At 39.5% G+C, this 20510-nt stretch overlaps 1 protein-coding gene across 1 annotated transcript in view; it reads right to left on the bottom strand.

Annotated features, from left to right (window-relative positions):
* MAN2A1 (mannosidase alpha class 2A member 1) overlaps positions 1–20510 on the bottom strand; it is a 77836-nt gene that overhangs the window by 29002 nt on the left and 28324 nt on the right. Inside the window, exons 5-10 of the mRNA XM_075181538.1 lie at positions 14260–14387; positions 11611–11784; positions 8986–9172; positions 5675–5852; positions 4490–4692; positions 2343–2528 (exon numbers count right to left, since the gene is read on the bottom strand). Of these exons, the coding sequence (XP_075037639.1) occupies positions 2343–2528; positions 4490–4692; positions 5675–5852; positions 8986–9172; positions 11611–11784; positions 14260–14387 (1056 nt within the window). The remainder of the gene's footprint in view (positions 1–2342; positions 2529–4489; positions 4693–5674; positions 5853–8985; positions 9173–11610; positions 11785–14259; positions 14388–20510) is intronic.

Here is a 20510-nt window from a genome sequence, read left to right as displayed (position 1 = left end):
TTGTAACATGGTTTGTCCTGGAGAACATTTACCCATTTTTTGCCTTAATGACTCAGGCCCACTGTCTCTGTATTACACTATATATTGTATTTTATTTTACATGTATATCTGATGTGTATGTCATTATGAGCGAGGACATCCTCATATCTCTATGGATTTCGTCTAGAGCTCTTTATGTATGTATAAGTTTTTTTATTTGTATCCATTTTGGATCTAGTGGGATCCTATTTATAAGTACTGAGGAGCTCAGAGATAGCGCTATATTTGTACTGTGATTTTGACTAGAAAGAGTAACTTGCCTGTGAATGACCTGGCATCGTGCGCTAGCACTGCTATGCTGAAAGGAGAATGATGAAGCTACCAGTGCTACTGCTGTTGATTGCGATACACCTACCCAGTGGGCTACGGTTATGCAGTCTTGTTTGACCAGTACCGCTTGTTCACATATCCATAGTTAAGTGGACATTCGGTACAATGGCATTCTCTAGAGACTGAATTACTTTTTGCTTAATTGGTACAGAAATGAAATAGAGATGAAATTTGGTAGCGTGAACACATTACCCTTTGACGCTGGGATGCAGACTTAAATGTTTTGATCAAAATATGATCGAAAACCTCATGTTTTCATTTTGCTAGATACACATAGATATGCAGTGTTAAGGATGAGCGCTGACAACAACAGTCTTTTTATTTTGAAAAAACGACTTGAATGAATACACTGCAAATGAAGCAACAGGGAGGTGCCTAGATAATAAACATTCCTACCTCTACTCATTTTGACATCACAACGGCTACACATGCCTTGACTTGTCTGGGGTCGGATATAAATATATGTGCAAACAGAAGAGGTGGTTTTTTGTCTTATGCCCCGATATAACAATTCGCTTATCATGGGCATGAGGTGGTATCACTGGTGGATGCCTTAGTTCAACACAATCATCATCATCCTCTTCATTCGTTTTCAGATCCACAATTATCCCATCTTCTTGGACATTTGCAAGTTCCAAAGTAGCATCCTTTATTCTATATCTAAGTCATCATCATCACTACTAATCCTCATATTTCCAAATAGTTGATAAACCTGGGAAGGGGGATGCTCTATAATTACAGTTTCAGAATATGGAACGTCAGACTCACATATTGCACTCATGGATACTTAGACTCTCCTCAGGATTCTGTGAGTAAAGCTGAAGATCAACTTGGGCAGTGTTCTTTTCATGCACTGATCTGGCTGTTTTGGAGGGGACAGACCTACACTATGAGCGAGAAAGTGGTGCATGAGAAATTGAGGAAGATGCATGACCGAGTTGGACACTTTTTTGCAATTGACATTCTAGTACGTGTATCCACAGTAGCAGGCTCGGTCTGCGGGTGGTGTATGGTATCTTAGCCATTTTTCATTTTTTGGACAAATCACCACATTCATCAGAAACTTGCCGATCAATCTTACCTTACATAAATAGGTGATAGTTTTTGTTTTTTTTTTAGATTGAACTTGACAAATAGTGTTTAGATTTTGAGGATGCTTTTTTCCAGCATTATTTTTTATTTATTTTTTTACACATAAGTGGAGGTCATAAAAGCACGACTACTGTCAGTACTGGGATTCTGGCACACGGCAGCACTGTGGCATCATACCGCTGTCTGTGCAGAGGAGCCGAGCAGAGGAAGCAGAAAAGAGAATAAAGAAGAAGCAGAAAAGGACAAGAAAACGAGTGGTAGAGTTGCCTACATAAAATGGGGGGAGAAGGGGCTACAAATAATGGGGGGCATGAAAGTGATTGGAGAGTACTGGGCGGGGAAGGGGGGGGATCTGAAAAGTGATTGGGGAGGAAAGCAACTCTAAAATCTAGTTATAGCTCTTTGCAAACTCCCAGCTACTTAATTCTGCCTGCTTTCATCCCCCACTGCATCCCACCCTTACAGAATACATAGAATCAAATATGTTCCTTTGAGGCCTTTGTTAAATGTTTGTAATGTGTAAATAATATACAAAATAAAATAAAAAAAGTCACAAAGATGTGCAAAGTGTCCCACTGGGCCGATGTCACCTTTGCACAAATTAAAGCTTTAAACCAACTTGTGGTAAGCGTTGGTGACACTTTAGTCTAAGGTATTAAACAGCCTTAGATAAAATAAGACCTATCTGAACTGTGTAACTCTCCAAGGAATCTGTTTAAATACACCGGTCGACAGCCCTAACCTCCTACCGTTCCAGATCGACAAATTTCTGGTCTTCCACTGTCCCATCGCGACCATTCCAGTACATAAAGCTTTTTTTATTTTTCTATTTAATTGCATTCTTCTCAATCCTATAGTTAACGCAGATGGAAATCATTTACCTTGTGCCATAATCAACCACCACCCAGTCTTTTGCAGTTCCAGTGATTGCATCATGGTGCTGGAAAAGGCCCGAATTCCTCCTGGCTTCTGTCAGTAATTTATAATGTTCTGCTGATGGAAAGGCCTGCAGTTTGCTGTTTCTTTGAGTATGTACAAGTGCTAAAGAATAAAGTATTTCAGCAGTTCTGAAAAAGAAAAGAAACAAAAAAGAAGTTACGTAATACTTTCTTTAAAAACTGCAATCTTCAAATGTTTCACTAAAAGATCAGCAAAGCATACGGCAGTAGTACTTTATTGCTTCCATATTATCCTGAACGTACATATTGTTTATTAACACACAATAAAAATCGTTATAAACCACGGATAAGTAGCAATTTATTTTTTTAATCAGACTAAAAGGATTAACTATAAATTTGGGTCATTTTTGCAAAAAATTATCAAAACAGACAGTACCCTCTTCCACTCTCATATCTGTAGCTGCATTATTAGAACTGGGTACCCAATGGGTCTCTGAACGGGAATGACACAGGGTGGTTAATCGCAAGAACTTTCGATTGGGCAGGTCAATAGAAGGCACACTATGTACCTCTCTGTGTTCGAATCAGAAGCAGCGGCCAAAAACACTGATGTTATGCAATGCAAGACACTTATCCAGGCTTATAGTGAACTCCTTACTACAGATAACAGAGGAAGATCTGGGGGGAATGGGGGTTAGATACATCATTTAAAACTCTTTTTGGCTTTTTTTTCCCAACTCAGTGGTTAAATAGTTGCCATTAGAGTATCATATGTACAGAAAGAAAGCTGACGTGTACATAAACAGTTAAATAAAGATGAAGAACACTTGAAGGTAACATGCTTTACTAAAACCTCACCATAGTTTTCCCTTTTTGAATACTAATGTAATGTCCTTGAGAATTATCCAAGACTGTGACAGTTGTGACAAGACATATTAAGGCTGCTTAAGAAGCCATTTATGAGCTTTGTTCTTCCAGTGCATTATTCATAGAGGCAAATGGGGAATATAATAGTTTTTTCTTATTTAAGAATTTTCAGTAAGGTATTATTTCAATCAAAATTACAATGAAGCAGAGCCATAATCATGCCTGTTTAATTGCAGTTACAGGAATCCCTAATTGAATGTAACATAAAAAAAAAAACAGAAAAAAAAAACAAGTAGTAATAAATACACTTTAGCGTAGTTACTTTATTGCCTTCTCAGAATTCTATCCATGCTGGAGAAATCAGAGGCAATATAAAATCCCTGAATATTTATATTAATGGTGGCCTTTGCACACATTAAAAAAACATAGCAATTATTATTTTAAGCATCAATGTTCCATATTAAGAGGATAAAGCTCTGCATTATGGTAAAAACAGATGGAACAGGATCCATTATTAAAACTTATACTAAACAATATACCTGTCAACCAAATAAAAGTGCAAGATGTACGCTCCTTATAATGCTCAGCTGAATAAATCTATTGTGTATTTAAATACCTTCAATGTCCTTCCTGTTAGCTGGTAAGCAAATAGGTGTATGGACAAGTGTGCCAAAGAAAACAGCAGTTCTATGGTATATATAGTATAGTTTTAAAAGCAACACTATAAAAAAAAAAAAAAAAATTATATTTATATATATATATACATATACATATACATATACATATACACACACACACACACACAATCACACACACACACACACTAGCTATGCCCAATTAAATATACCTTTACTCTGTATATGCATTATATGGAGTAAAACGCCAGCAGTAATACAACCATTTTATCTGCATATGTTTTGCTCATATCCAAGAGTCCGTGTATGGTTTATGTGAATATTTTCTGATGAGTATTATTCGTTTCATAAAAGAAATAAAATATATAGCGATATTGCGGCCAACGTTACCTACAACTATTAACTTAATGCCTACTAATGATTCTTTGTACTGAAAACCAACATTTTTCAAAACATTTTAGAAAAGGTTAATATTGACACAAATAACCTAAACTAAAATATGTATTCAATGAATTATATATGATTGATTGTGAATGCATCACATGTATTGGCTTGTAAAGTACTCCATTTCATAACCAAGGAAAGAAAGCAAAAATAGGACAAAATATAGCACAATGAAAAGCTTGCCTCAAATGGGATTCCATGACTCGCTCTAGACGTTTATAGAAAGGCCGGGATGTAAAGTATCCACTCCAATAGTGATCATCTCTGTCTGCATAGGTGAAGAAATCTCCACTCAATACTGGGAAAAATGAAGGACTGTTGGATTCACCAATATTGGTTGTCTTCCTTAGAGCTTCAAAATAGTCAGATAGAGTGCCAAACTGTGCCTGCAAAACAAGAATTGTATTTTGGAATGGAATAAATAAAAGCAAATACTAAAATTAGTCTCACCAGTAACTTTTAATGAATGTTGCAACATTATGAAAGATTCAGCCACCTCACTGGACAGTGTGTAGGATAATAATCCTGCTCCTGCCTCAGCTAACCCTTATAAGCACAGTTCTAAATAGCTAAGCCAACCTAACCAACACATTTATTACAAGGATGATGTTGGAAGATTTATATAAAACAATTTAGGGAAGAGAACCTCTTTCTTGATGTTAGATACTTGAAAGTGGATTTAAGAATGTCACTGTGGTCCATGGTAACCAATTACACTTGGTTCAAATGCTGCAACACAAAACAGTCCATGGGTTTTATTATAATGTTAACTTTGTGTGCAGAAACATTCTGGAAAGCAGCCAATATGTAATGTTAATTCTTTTTCCTCTAAATATGTCATGGTATTCTTAAAAATGTGTTAGTCCTTTTAATCCTTTGGAGGTGTATTTTATTTCCAGTTTCTATGAAATAGTGTGTGTATATGTACAATGTGTTAAAAATAAATAAATAAAATATATATATATATATATATATATATATATATATATACACATATACATATACATATACATATACACACACATACACAGCTATTTGGAGATGTGTTTTAGTTCCTGTTTCTATAATTTAATACACACACTTATATGTACATAATGTATGCATGAATACTGAATATTTTCTCAGTTGTGTCAAATAAAGATAAAAAAAAAAAAAAGAAAAAAAAGACATCGTACTGGATCCAGGAGGGTGAAAAAAAATAGTACGCCGTAGTTTTATATAAAAACAAAAACCAGATTATATGCACAACAGCATGCACTGGGGCAAGGAAAAAGTATTCTATCCAAGACCCACTGGGTGCTATTAAAAGTAAAGGGAAAAACGCCCTCCTGGAAATCAAGGATTTGAAAGAGAAATGATGAAACTTACCTTAACATGGAGCTCCGAGTGAGAGTTCATGTAATCAAACAGCTTTTGATAGTTCTGGTACTGCTGATCCCACTCAGAGCTGTCACTGTAGCGAAAATCATCTCCCAGTGGGACCAAGAGCACTTTAGTGCGGAAGAGCTTTGACTTCTTTCTGTACTGATCTAAAATCATCCCAGCTCTAGAATAAGAAATAGTGAAAAAAATAAAATAAAGATGACCTTAGTAATAGGGCAACCTGGATGTTAGAAACATAAGCCTGGCTTTTTTACTATATATGTTAGAAAAAGACAAACAAATACCAATTTGATTTTCTTCATACTTAACAATTGATTAACAAAATTGTCAAGGTACAGATGAATGTGTATATATAAGGATATACACCAGTGGTTCCCAAACTTTTGCAGTGCGCGGCACCCTTAGAGTCTCCATCATTTTTTCAAGGCACCCCTCCAAAATAATTAATCAAGCAGTCCCGTTTTATAAGTAGTCAAAAAAAACGTAATAAGCATTTAGGTCAGGACAGAAATACTTAGTTGTATGCAAAAATAATGCACATAAATCCAAGGGAAAAGAATATATATATATATTTATTTTTTCAATTATATTTCTGTCAAAGAATAATTTACAGCTAACACACTCTGTGCCCCCTGCATCCACACACTCTGTGCTCCCTCTGCATCCGCGCTCTGCCCCCTCATTGTGCCTCCTCTGCATCTGCGCTCTGTCCCCTCTGCATCCGCGCTCTGCCACCTCGCTCTGCATCCCACCATGGAAAGGAAGAAGAAAAAAAGAAAAAAGAAAAACTTGCCAATCCTGCAGCCAGCATCCTCTCTCCTGCCGCTTCTCCTGGCGTCATCACGCCCGAATATGTTGAGCGTGATGACGTCACACCAGAATATGTGGGGCGCGACGATGTCACGCCCGGCATTCAGTGAGGAGGATGCTGGTTCCCGGGCGCCGCCGGATTGGTTAAGTTTTTTTTCTGTTTTTTTTGTTTTGTTCTTCCTGTCTGCAGCACCCCTGGGACAGCGCCACGGCGCACAGTTTGGGAACCTAGGATATACACCATAGGGATTTTGAGCAAAAATTGGGATTTGTATCTCTCATTCCTACAGTGTCATTTTGCAGTTATTCTGAGCTGACCAGGTCTCATACAACATCAGCCCAAACACCAATGAGATTATACTGTGCCCCCCTGACTTTAGGCAAGGTTTAGGGTGACAAATGAATGGGCGTGGAAACTGCTCGGGCCAATATCAATGAGGCTGTCTGTGACCGATGTCAGTGGGATTTTTATTATTACATTAAAATTCACAAATGCCATTGAAGGATATATCTATAAACAGAATATTTTCTTTACCATTTCCCTCCTTCCCCGTGACTAGTAGAACACTACAGGGAAAGGGCTGCTGATTCTCGCGATTACGAAGATTTGAACACGTGTGGAAATAATTCTGCAGCCAACACAGCCAAGAAAATTCACACAGAGCAGGGATCATGGCTCTAGGCTGCAGTCTAGCACCGACGTATTCACAGCTATTTGTTTTCATCTGGTCTTCATGATTTTTAGATCCATGATAATAAATCTTACATCTGGATATTGATGGCAACATTCACATGTCCATGCCTTTTACCAAGGTAGCATACCTTTTTTTTTTTTCTTCTAATTGCATGTACTATTCCACTCATGCCATTGCATTTAACAGAATTGAAGGTTGCCCAATTCTTTTGCACATTTCATGGATTTTTCACTTGTTTTTTGTATGCCCCTACTTCAAACACCCCAAGATGCATAACCTTTGTTACAAAGAAACATAGAATTTGATGGCAGATCTAGCCTACCCTATTTAATTCTTATTTTTATTTAAGGATATCCTTACGTCTATCCCAAGCATGATTAAATTGCTCTACTGTATTAGCCTCGGCCACCTCTGGTGGGAGGCTATTCCATTTATCCACTACTCTTTCTGTGAAGTAATTTTTCCTCAAGTTTCCTCTGAATCTACTTAATTCCAGTGTCAGTGCATGTCCTCGTGTTCTAGTACTTCTCTTCCTTTGAAGAATGTTTCCCTCCTGTACCTTGTTAAAACCATTTCCCTTCTCTGCTCTAAACTATACATATTAAGATCTGTGGCAAAGGGAGCTTCTTGCCAAGGGCCTCTGAGAGTGGAATCAGCTATTCAGCTGACAGTCTGCAGGTAAAAGGCTGCAGACCCAATTACATACAGGTATAGCAGTGCACCTAGGTTCAGTTATATATACAGGTCTGAGACATGTGCCACAAAGTAGAAGTATGAAATGTGTGATGTAACTTACATGCTTTGAAAGTGTCTTTTCCACAGTTAACAGCAGAGCGGACAGGATGTGTTTGCAGTGGAGTTACAGAGCACCTGAGATGACTTCCATTTAAAAGCAAAGTGGGAGTGTCACCTGACCACCAAGCTAAGGCTGTGGAGGGAGTCTCAAATACAAAACCCTGTAATGTACATTGCAACCGATGGCAATGAGTGGCCGGTGTCTAGACAGGATGTTTATGTCTAGCCAGAGATAGGTTTCCTGGTGTCCCCCTGTTGTAGTATACTGTTCTTGCTGAAATAAATGGGACATATATTGTTCCATTACAATGAAGTTGGCTGTGACTGACGTTTGCGAGCTACTTGTATCACAAGAAGGGTGCTTATGCCACAGATCTTTTATGATGTAGGCCATGCACCATTTTACTTGCCCTTCTTTGTATAGTATCTAATGTATGTACATCCTTCTGGAGATCTAGCTTTCAGAACTGAGCAAAGTATTCTAGACAAGGTTGTACCAATAACCTATACAGTGGCTTTATTACGTCTTTCTTTCTGCTACCGATTCCTCTCCCTATGCAACCAAGCATCTGACTTGCCTTTCTCATTGCTTTGTTACTTGTCTACCTGCCTTTAAGTCACCTGAAATGGTCACTCCTAGTAGTTTCCATTAATACTATATTTTAACCTTTTGGGTTTTTGAGACCCAAGTGCGTGATTTTGCATTTTTTGGCATGAAACTGTAGTTGCCACTCTTGACCATTCTTCTATTTACTTATCATTAAAACTCCGCTGTGCCTTTTAGAATTGTACAACATGAAAGGGGTTTCATTATCCTATGTAAGGTAGTGCTAAAGAATACAACTGCACATTATATGTCAGTTAAGAAAATCCTTCTGTTACACCCTTGCCAATATGCAGCTTAGCACAACTGTTGAAATCTCAAACCCTTATGTATGATTCACTATAAGCATTTAGTTAAATTGCAGTCCATATAACATGTGAAGAGCTTTCCACCTGTGTTCTACATTGCCGTCGTCAATGGGCTCCGGGGGAACTCTCCATGGGCAGCTAACCCTCCCTCCAGGCAGACGCTTAAAATCAAACTGACAGCAGATCTTTGGGTCAGGACCACATGTATGAGGGATGTCATAGCTGTAGAAAGGCATCAAATGGCACAAAATGTCGGTGCTACCTCCCAAATCTAGAATTAAAATAGACCAGTTAATAATGAGGTTTTATACAGAATGTGGTCTAACTGTAAAAAAATCTTTATTGGTACCAATCTACAAACAAATGGGACAGTTCCAAAAATATGATATGGATAGATACACAAAATTAATCTGCAGATAACTTCAGTAATTCTGATTATTGTGATCAGCGACAAAGAACATCATTGTTACAGAAAAGTCATGGCAGATAACGTAGCTGGTTATTAACAACAAAAATATGTGGTCTTTAGCACAAATAAGTCAGAAAACCCTTACATACCTCAAACAGTTAAGACCCTGTACTTTGGATCTGGAGACTATTTAAACTTTTTATTGCTGACTACGTGAAACTTATGATTGAGAGCTTTAAACCACAAATAATGCCTTTAACATAAATCAATAAAACATTAAAAGCGCATTTAACAGCTTTGTGTACTCTAGAAATCAGCAGTCTGAATAAATGAAGCTGTTCATTTTAGACGACCAAGAGTATTATGTAGCTGTATAAATAAAGTTAAAGTTAAGCATTTATTTTAACCCATTTTAACCCATCCATCTATAGCAAACCCTACTTTGAAATGCCCCTTTTACCGACTTTGGAACTCTCATCATTCAGATATGCATATTAAAAACATGATGTTTGACACCGGCAAACGTTCAGTTTACACAGAGCAAATAATTATAAAAACTTGGAAACAGTAAATGGAGCCAGCAGTAAATAAATATCACCTCTCTTATATTTATTTTTAAGCGAGCTGGAGTGGTGAACCTTGTCCTGTCTGATCATTCATTCAAGTACAGTGGAGAATAGGCATAAGTTTGAAGTATTTACTCCTTGGTCAAGCCATACCAATTATTCTAAAGCAGATGACTTTAATCACAATATCGGATATTCACTCTACAAAGTGTGCGGATGCTACATTGTTGTGATACCGCATTCCTATCCCAACAATAATTCTTATTAGATAGGAGTTCTATATCTTTGCACCAAAAAAAACACACACATAGAAAGTGATAACCAAGGGGCTTCAACACAAAGTTAGGGTACAAACTAGTAATATATCCAAGACAGGGGAAACACTGATATATTAGTTATCATTTATTTATATTCCCTTGCATCTACTGTAAATAAAAAATAGCCATTAGTTATCGGGAGAATAGTTTGTTTTCATATTATATCTCATACAAGAATCACACTATTTCCTACTGTATGTAAATAGAAATCACTCAAGTGATAACACAGTTGTGTACATAGACTGAGTATATAATAAAGCCATGTCAGTTATCTTACTTGCCAATATGTTTCCAATATTTAAACTAAAATCTATAAAATCATATAATTATGGATGACTATATTTAATATCCATGAAATAGAGCTTATCTGTAACAATGTCCTGGTGATATATACCCTCATTATATAATGATTTGATCCCTACATAGCTCCCTATTGTTCATACAGGATGACAAACTTTATATATTAAACAATCTTATACTAAGCTCACACAAACATTAATGTGGTGCCAATTTATATTAGCTACAAATCCTTGAATATTTCAAGGGAAACATGTAACCAAATTGCACCTCAGTTTAGAGTATGTGGTTAGTTACACATTTACAATGTTATTTCTGTCAGTCACTAATCATGTTCTAAAGAGAAAAGATATCAATCCATACATGTCCAGATCGATGTTAATTGTTGGATATGTATTGCTAGTAACGGTTATACAAATGACTCAGGATATGTGGTAAGCATCTACAATATCCAAAACTAATTACATTGATGTAGCGATATTGCTACTTTTCACTGATCGTATTCTGATACTTAGAAAGTAGATTAATGAAATATGTTATCCTGTGTTAAGGAACATTGCAGCTAATTAAACCCCCCCCCCCCCCCAGTTAAAAATTAACGTTTGCTTGATAATGTAAAAGTAAACACTGCTTAACAAGGAAAAACATACAAAAGTGCAACAAATTTCAATATCTCAATAAATAAACGTCTCGAGGAGTATGCAGTTTCCTAGAAGAGGAATGTCAGATATTGGATTATCATGAACTGTAACAAGTTTGCGAATATTTGGCTATTGTTTTTTTTAAAAAATAAAAAATTACATATTTTAATCCATTGTTTAGCAAATTAGTTTGGGGCTATAAAACAATACTTGCAATTGTATCTTACAAAATGGATGAGCACATTATATCCTTTAAACTAAGGGAGGCATGTCTAGGTGTTCCCAAATCTGCACTCTCACTAATGTAGTTAATATATTTGGTGTGTCAGCAGATGGCAACAACAAATCATAGACAAGTCATCAGTACTGCACAATACACAATATCTGAGCCAACCAAGTGTCTTCCAAAAGATATGGTCATACCAGTTATTACGGCTTAATAACAGTACAGAGCAATAATAGTAGATATTGTCACTTACCCCAGTTTTGTCTCCAAAAAAATTCTAATGTCTTTTTTGCTGAAAAATGCTTCTTTATTGAATAATGAACTCGCTGGATGAGCATATTAGACAGCCCAGAGCGTTTTAAAATGTAAGCCATGGTTGGCGAATGTCCAAATGGGTCCACAGCCCAACCAGATTTTGGTTTGACACCTGTTTAAATAAAGGGAAAAGGTTTCCTATACAAGTTATTTTATAGAATAGTTTATTTATTATGTTAGAGAGGATATAGGACATAACCTGGGAGAAATGCTTTATTTTCATATACAACATATTTAGTTGTAATATGTCAATGTCAAAAACAAAACTGAAACACAACAACAAATGTATTAAAATAATGTAGGGCTTCTGCACATTTTTACAATAAGACATCATAGGTTTGGAGTACTCCAGCCAAACAAAACATTTTATAGGAACACACTCCAATGAAATTAGAAAAGTCCACAGGCTAAACAGAACGGCTGTCAACGTAGCCGATTGGCCAGCTGTCATAGATTGTCCAATTAGCTCCATTGAAAACTCTTTCACAATTCAGCCTGTAAACTTATAAAGTTATCCAGACTTTTATAACTAGAGAAATAAGCATTACTGACATCAGTAGCTACCAAGCTACTTAGATCCTAGTCATCCAGTATTTGGTGGTATAGCATTTTTCTTTTACATTCTGTCTTTGCCTGGGGTTTAGATAAAATGAATGTTTGATTTACCAGTTGAACTTTTGGAAGGAGGAAGACAGAACTGTAACATCGAAATTAATTTTGTTGACAACTGTAAACAAAAAAACTTAAACAAAAAAAGTAAAAAAAAACTACACTGGTGCAAAACTGGTTCAGCATAGTTTCCAGACCTTAAGTAACCATTTATTTTTATCTGGACAACAGGTCCAAGGAAACAGGCCAGCTGTTCAGCCACTACTGTTGTACTAGCACACTACAGTAGCGCCTTTACAAGCAATACAGACGGAGAATGCCCTGGCTCCCTCTCCTTTTCTCTATACGGAGAAGTGGGTGAGACTTGCTGCCTAGGGCAGCAGAAATCCTTCTTGGATGCATGAAATGAAGGCAGGTAGGCGCTGGTGCCATAACAATGGTAATAGTTTTGAGGTTATATTAAAGTCTCCAATGGAGGATGAGCTGGGGAATTTGGTTTGTATTCTGGATGTGGAGTATTTACATTAGCATGGCACCAACTCACAATAAGACAGAGGCACAAATTCACATCCGCCGTATTTATCACCACCCTTATTAGCCTGATCATCATGGAATTCTGAAGTGAGTGAGGGGCATATTAGGATGAGTAATGTGGAGATGTCAAGGTTATTTTGTGGGCTGTTTTTTTTTTCATTACTGAAATTAAAGGACATACATGTGCTCCTCGAAATATATCAGGTTGTCCATCGTTAGACAAATACAAACTAATTATTGGTTGATAGGATTTATTTGAACAATGTTCATAAGTATAGCACTATGGCTGTCTGCATAAATTAAAGCAAGTCAGGCATTTTTCACAAAAACAAAATGCAAAAACTGCAAATTTTAAATGTGGAATGGTGACCTGTATCTATACATCTGTCAGTGGGTGTCCTTATGTATGTATGTATGTATGGACAAAAGCACTATACACCAATTCTATTCTTATTTTGGATTTAACTCTCATTTTTAACCTTAAATAGATAAAAAAAAAAAAGAATTCTAAGAGTTTGGTTATTCTTGCCCGAAAAATATGCTGGTTGCCTTTAGCCTCAATGATTTGGTCTACTAATGTACTGTGCCACAGGGCAACTGTATCAGCCAGTAGCTGAGCATAATGGGAGATTGTATAAAAGGTTTTCCTAATGGTCTAAAAGCCAATATTGCCCTCCAGCAAATATCTCAGTGCTATTGTAAGTGCATTTAACCACTAAGCCAGGGTTTCCCAAATCCAATCCTCTGGGAGCCCCAACAATGCATGTTTCCCAGGTCACAAATTAAATAATTAGTACCAATTGTGGATCTTTTAAAATGTGTTGCAAAGTCAGTTGACTTTTAACAAATCTTTGCGATCACTTAAGCTAGCCCCATACAATGCAATCGAATTGACCACTGATCTGTCACATGTGTAAGAAATGTGGTCATTCAAGCATCTGCAGTAAGTGACTAACTCACAATACACTACTAATCCCTCCCCTCACTTCTGGAACTACCCTTATCTTACCCAAATTGTCACTGATCGGTTTTGAGCAAACTGTTTGTAAACAAAAACACTTAGGGCTAGATTTACTAAGCTGCGGGTTTGAAAAAGTGGGGATGTTGCCTATAGCAACCAATCAGATTCTAGCTATCATTTTGTAGAAGGTACTAAATAAATGAAAGCTAGAATCTGATTGGTTGCTATAGGCAACATCCCCACTTTTTCAAACCCGCAGCTTAGTAAATCTAGCCCTTATTTGTGTCAAAAGTCACGAACCATTTCAAAGTTGAATGACCAAAGCTGGCTATAGGTATGTGGAGTTTAAGAAAACAGATGCCTGTCTAAAGTAAATACAGGCTTCAGCCCTTCTTAGGATATCCTAAATATCTATATACGTTTTCCCTCTCACTAGGACGCCATTAAAATTGTCAAAAAGAGGACATTAAAATTACACCTTACCAAGGTTTTTCTCCAGCCATTGGTGTCCTTCTATTAACTGATCAATCAAAGAAAAATAGTGAGGGGAAGCTTCATCTGCCATAACCCATCCACCTGTGACAATTTCAAACTGTTTCAACTCGATTAGCCTGTTAATTACATAAAGGAAACTTTAGTATCACATAGAGCATGCAAAATACACACAGGTTTACCTGCAGTACAGGTACATGGTCTAGCACGATAAGCAAACTGAATGTATAAATTGAATGTTATACAGTGCCTTGATAAAAAAGTATTCAGTGTATTTTTCATATTTAATTGATGCCGAAGTTGAAGTAGATTGAAATAGGGTTTTATAGCATTCACTCTCAGCTTTCTGGTTTCCTCTCACATACCGTAACTTAACTGCTTTCTACATGTGTGCTTTTGCGTCTACTCCAAAACCTTAATCTTTGGTCCCTGTGTGCGTGTTAGAGAATTTATAATAAGCTCCACTGGGACAGGGTCGGATGTGAATAATTACATATTTTCTGTAAAGCACTGTGTAATATGTTGGAGCTGTATAAAAGGTTAAGAATAATAATAGTTCCTAGTGATTTACAGGTTGTACTTCTGTTTCAGCCATCTAAAATGTTGATGCATAAACACATTTATTAGGGCAAACATTTAACAGGTCAGAAAGATGGTCAAGGAAAAAAAAATAATCCCTCTCACTGGTTGAGTTAAAAACACAAACATAATATGATGTTTATTTTACCACAAATAAATGCTTACCATAGTTTTGGAAAACTCAGTATTTGTTTTTAGTGGATCATAGAGCTTTTCAAATCATTAACTTGTTTGACAGAGGACAACTATCGCATTAGTGTGTAAGCTGCAACGATGACTGATTATCATTACAACGCACATTGTAATGTTTCACATGATTTTTAACAGACTAAAAATATCGTTTAACGATGGAACGATGTTCCAATTCTGCAGTGTGTTTGCACTCACGATCAGCGGTGTCCATAGATCTTTATGGAGTGTGCAGTCCCAATCTTTTAAGCTAATGGTTATGACAGATGAAGAGCAGAGATCTGAAGGTAAATCATGTATAGAGTGTACACATGAATCGGCTGCTGTCTGTAAAACCGTTAAAAATGTTGCATCGGGGAAAAACGCCTGTCTAATAACAATTACTCCATCTGTTAATCACAGATCATTTTGAGACATTGTTTGAAAAAAATCCCTTTGTTTACAGAACAATTGTCCTTGGTGACTGCAACACGGTCACAAACTATAAATGTGAAAGATTCGAGGCACCCAAACTGTATCTACTAGTACACCTATGTATCTAAAATGGCTTAATAGTAAATTCATGAAGATATGAATGTCCTAAAATGCAGAAATATATTGTTTGCTCCTAACTTATTCATGCCTCAACAATATTTTCCTGCAAACCATTGTTAGCCAGGTTTAAGGGTCCTACAAATTACCCACTTGTCTTGTTAGGTCCCGGGTCTGTTAAAGTCACTTTTTGGGGGATAATCACTTCAGCTCAATATGTATCCAGATTAGTCCATGGAGACATCGACTGAAATCTCCGCTCATTTTTCCTTGTTCCCCATAGAGGTGAATAGAAAAAAAAAAGCAGAGAGATTCCTTTCCATAATTGAAAGCCTATTGCCGATTTATGCAAAAAAGTGTTGGCACCTCTGTTTAAACTGTCTGTTTTAACACTCTACATGCAATGAAGTCAACACAACCTCTGTAGGATACAAACTTAAAACTTGACATTTACGTACATTTTTAATGCACAATTACTAGATTTTTAACCCATGAAATGCAGCAAAAAGTGAATGAGGCATCTACATATATGGGCACCGCATCGGTCATTAATAAAAAAAAAAAAAACTATTTTTAATTTTTTTGCAAGATCACAGCCTCTGAACATCTTAGTCTTTTAAAACTCTTCTAGCTCAGAAAAACGCTTGTCTTCTTGCATGTACTGGATTTTTGAGCCCCCCCCCCTAAGTTTAATCCATTTTGCCTTCCATCTGAGCAATATTTCCTGTGCCACAGAACACCAAAAATAATAAATCTACCCCATGCTTAACTGTTGGTAATGTGTTTTTTTTCTTCAAATGCTTCAACTGTTTTTCTCTAAATATATATTTGGTGGCTGTGACCAAGAGAGATGTTTTCTTTTCATCAGTTTACATTAGTTTGTTTTGCATACTGTAGAAGGATGCTGCAATGAGGCTATAAAAAAAGCTTCTTTCTTATAACTCCCCCATGTTCTGGGGGGAGCTGTTGAACCCTACTCTGGTGTCAACCAAGCAATTCTGCAGGTTCTGATCAATTCCCAAGCAGTTCTATCAGGTTTTTCTGGGTCTTCCAGACCTTGCCTTCATGTCAATCCCCCTTATCTTCCCTTTATAAATGATGTTTCTGGCAGTGGAACTCCCAAGCTGGAAACATTTAGGTATATTTTGTATAGCCTACTCCTACTTTATAAAAGCAAATTATCTTGATTTTCAAATTCTCAGTCAGGTGCTTAGTGCAGCCCATAGTTGGTTAAAGTAGGCAGCACATCAAGGGGGGTTAGAAGGATCAGAATCTAGCCAACTATAGAACGGACTTCATATATGACCTAACAAGTCAATTAAGTTTTGAAGGCTTGAAGAAAAACAAACAAACGATGAGCCCCACTGTAATAATAAAAGAAATGGAAGTGTGTTCAAACTCTAGTACATTCCAAATTAACTTTTAGATATTTTTTTAAATCTGCTCAAATCAGCAAACAAGTATTTGTGCATTAAAATGTGCAGAAACATGTCTAGTTAAGGCTATGCCATGCAGAGGTTGTGTCTTTTTCACTTAGATTCAGTGAAACATACAATTTCGTCAGGGGTGCCAAAACATTTGCATAATTGAATATGTATAAGGCAGATCAGTGATCAAATGCAGTTTTTCCTACAGAACAGTATGGAGGACAGTTCAGTAGCTATTATTTTTGCTTTCTAGAAGGTGGTTATTAGAGGAGAAATTATTAAATTCTGCACACAGAGTAGAACGACGGAATTCAACAGCTTGAAATCCACCTTCATTCTCATACAACTCTGGAGCAGGATCCCAAGATTTCAATGGACTCTCAAGGCACAGATGCAGGAAGCAAGATCACAGCTAATGTACTTATGTTACAAAATGATATGGAAAAAAATAATTCTTTACTTCATAAGCAGCTAAATAATTCTGTAAAGGGTCCCACAGTTTATTAGATACAAAAAGTATTTTGTTACTGATCATTATTGGGAGATGCTGTAGGAATTTCACAGATATTACACTCGGTCATAGTCCAATAAAAAAAAGGAAGTCAGGTCATATTTAGTGGTATGTGTAATATTATGGAACCAAGTTGGAGTAGCCATAAGTTCCGATAAAATAATTTTGTAATTGTAACATGATAAATATATTTCTAAGAGGTGATCAGCTTTGGCATTAGAATGCTACTGTAAGGTATAAAAAAAAACAATATCAAATGAATAACCACTGTGTTAATTATGTTACCAAAGTCCACCGGCAAAAATCTTTTCAAGCTCAGGCAATTACGGTAGAAATCTCCGCTCATACTCCCCTCACACCTCTATGGGGTGAGTGGAGATTTCTGTCAAATACCTGCTGCGAGGTATTTTGTGGACGGTCCTGATACACATCAAATTGAATTCTCCTGCAGGGGTTTATTGTCAACTACAAGACCGAGCAGTTCATTGGCCACCTGTTACAATCCCCAAAAATGGCCACCGCTTTTGTTAATAGTTACCTTACAGAAGTGTACAGAAGGCAGAATGTTACCGGAAGTCTGTCAGTTACATTTTTGTTTGCTGCTAAACAGGACGTCAGTAGTTGTGAAAATCCAGCGTTTCTCTTGCAATCCACCTCGTTATGTACTTATTATATTAATGTTCTTAAAACATTAGAAAGCCTGTTATGCCTTACTCCAGTGGTTCCCAAACTTTTGCAGTTCAAGGCACCCCTCCAAAATAATTACTGAGCAGTCCTGTTTTAGAAGTAGTTGGGTCAAAAAATTGTAATAAGTATTTAGGTCACGACAAAAATACTTATTTAGTTGTATGCAAAAATGCCCCTCTGCATCCAGAGACCCTGCCCCCTCTGCATCCAGGCACCCTGCCCCCTCTGCATCCAGGCACCCTGCCCCCTCTGCATCCAGGCACCCTGCCCCCTCTGCATCCAGGCACCCTGCCCCCTCTGCATCCAGGCACCCTGCCCCCTCTGCATCCAGGCACCCTGCCCCCTCTGTCCCCTCCTCTGCCCTCTGTCACGCTGTCCCCCCTCCTCTGCCCTCTGTCACGCTGTCCCCCTCCTCTGCCCTCTGTCACGCTGTCCCCCTCCTCTGCCCTCTGTCACGCTGTCCCCTCCTCTGCCCTCTGTCACGCTGTCCCCTCCTCTGCCCTGTCACCTCCTCTGCCACGCTGTCCCCCTCCTCTGCCCTCTGCCACGCTGTCCCCCTCCTCTGCCACGCTGTCCCCTCCTCTGCCCTCTGCCACGCTGTCCCCCTCCTCTGCCCTCTGTCACGCTGTCCCCCTCTGCAGCCCTCTGCCACGCTGTCCCCCTCTGCAGCCCTCTGCCACGCTGTCCCCCTCTGCAGCCCTCTGCCACGCTGTCCCCCTCTGCAGCCCTCTGCCACGCTGTCCCCCTCTGCAGCCCTCTGTCACGCTGCCCCCTCTGCAGCCCTCTGTCACGCTGCCCCCTCTGCAGCCCTCTGTCACGCTGCCCCCCTCTGCTGTCACGCTGCCCCCCTCCTCTGCCCTCTGCCACGCTGTCCCCCTCCTCTGCCACGCTGTCCCCCTCCTCTGCCCTCTGCAGCCCTCTGTCACGCTGCCCCCTCTGCTGTCACGCTGCCCCCCTCCGCTGCCACACTGTCCCCCTCCGCTGCCACACTGTCCCCCTCCGCTGCCACCTGTCACCCTGTCCCCCTCCGCTGTCACCCTGTCCCCCTCCGCTGTCACGCTGTCACCCTGTCCCCCTCCACTCTCACCCTGTCCCCCTCCACTCTCACCCTGTCCCCCTCCACTCTCACCCTGTCCCCCTCCACTCTCACCCTGTCCCCCTCCACTCTCACCCTGTCCCCCTCCACTCTCACCCTGTCCCCCTCCACTCTCACCCTGTCCCCCTCCGCTGTCCACTGTCCCCCTGCGCTTCCACCCTGTCCCCCTCTGCTGCCACCTGTCACCCTGTCCCCCTCCGCTGTCCCCCTGTCCCCCTCCGCTGTCCCCCTGTCCCCCTGCGCTTCCACACTGTCCCCCTGCGCTTCCACACTGTCCCCCTGCGCTTCCACCATCCTTTTTACTCTGCCCCACGCCAGACACAAAAAAAAAAAGAGAAGACAGAAACTTACCAATCAGCGCGGCGCCGGGACCCAGCAGCCTCCTCTCTCCCTCTGCTGCCACCCTGTCCCCCTCCGCTGTCACCTGTCACCCTGTCCCCCTCCGCTGTCACCCTGTCCCCCTCCGCTGTCACCCTGTCCCCCTCTGCTGCCACGCTCTCACCCTGTCCCCCTCCGCTCTCACCCTGTCCCCCTCCGCTCTCACCCTGTCCCCCTCCGCTCTCACCCTGTCCCCCTGCGCTGTCCACTGTCCCCCTGCGCTTCCACCCTGTCCCTCTCCGCTGTCCCCCTGTCCCCCTCCGCTGTCCCCCTGTCCCCCTCCGCTGTCCCCCTGCGCTTCCACACTGTCCCCCTCCGCTGCCACCATCCTTTTTACTCTGCCCCACGCCAGACACAAAAAAAAAAGAGAAGACAGAAACTTACCAATCAGCGCGGCGCCGGGACCCAGCAGCCTCCTCTCTCCCGCAGCAGCTGTCACTGATGTCTATATTCAGTGACAGCTGCTGCGGGAGAGAGGAGGCTGCTGGGTCCCGGCGCTGCGCTGATTGGTAAGTTTCTGTCTTCTCTTTTTTTTATGTCTGGCTCGCGGCACCCCAGTGACAGCGCCGCGGCACCCCTGGGAGCCGCGGCGCACACTTTGGGAACCGCCGCCTTACTCCAAAGGCAATGTCAAATAAAATTATATAATATTCTGAAATAAATGTAACATACTTTAAATATATTGTTCAATAGCTATTAACCTAACTTTTATAATGATATAACGTCCATAAAGTAATCCCACCAGTTTTAAGAATTTTCATTCAGTTCCCTATATGAACATAAACACTGACTTCTTTGCATAGCTGCAAATGTTTCACCAGGTGCTGTCATGTTGTCTCTGGGA

This window comes from Mixophyes fleayi, chromosome 1 (genome assembly GCF_038048845.1).
Source record: "Mixophyes fleayi isolate aMixFle1 chromosome 1, aMixFle1.hap1, whole genome shotgun sequence".
Taxonomy (NCBI): Eukaryota; Metazoa; Chordata; class Amphibia; order Anura; family Limnodynastidae; genus Mixophyes; species Mixophyes fleayi.
This window is presented reverse-complemented; position numbering and strand designations above follow the sequence as displayed.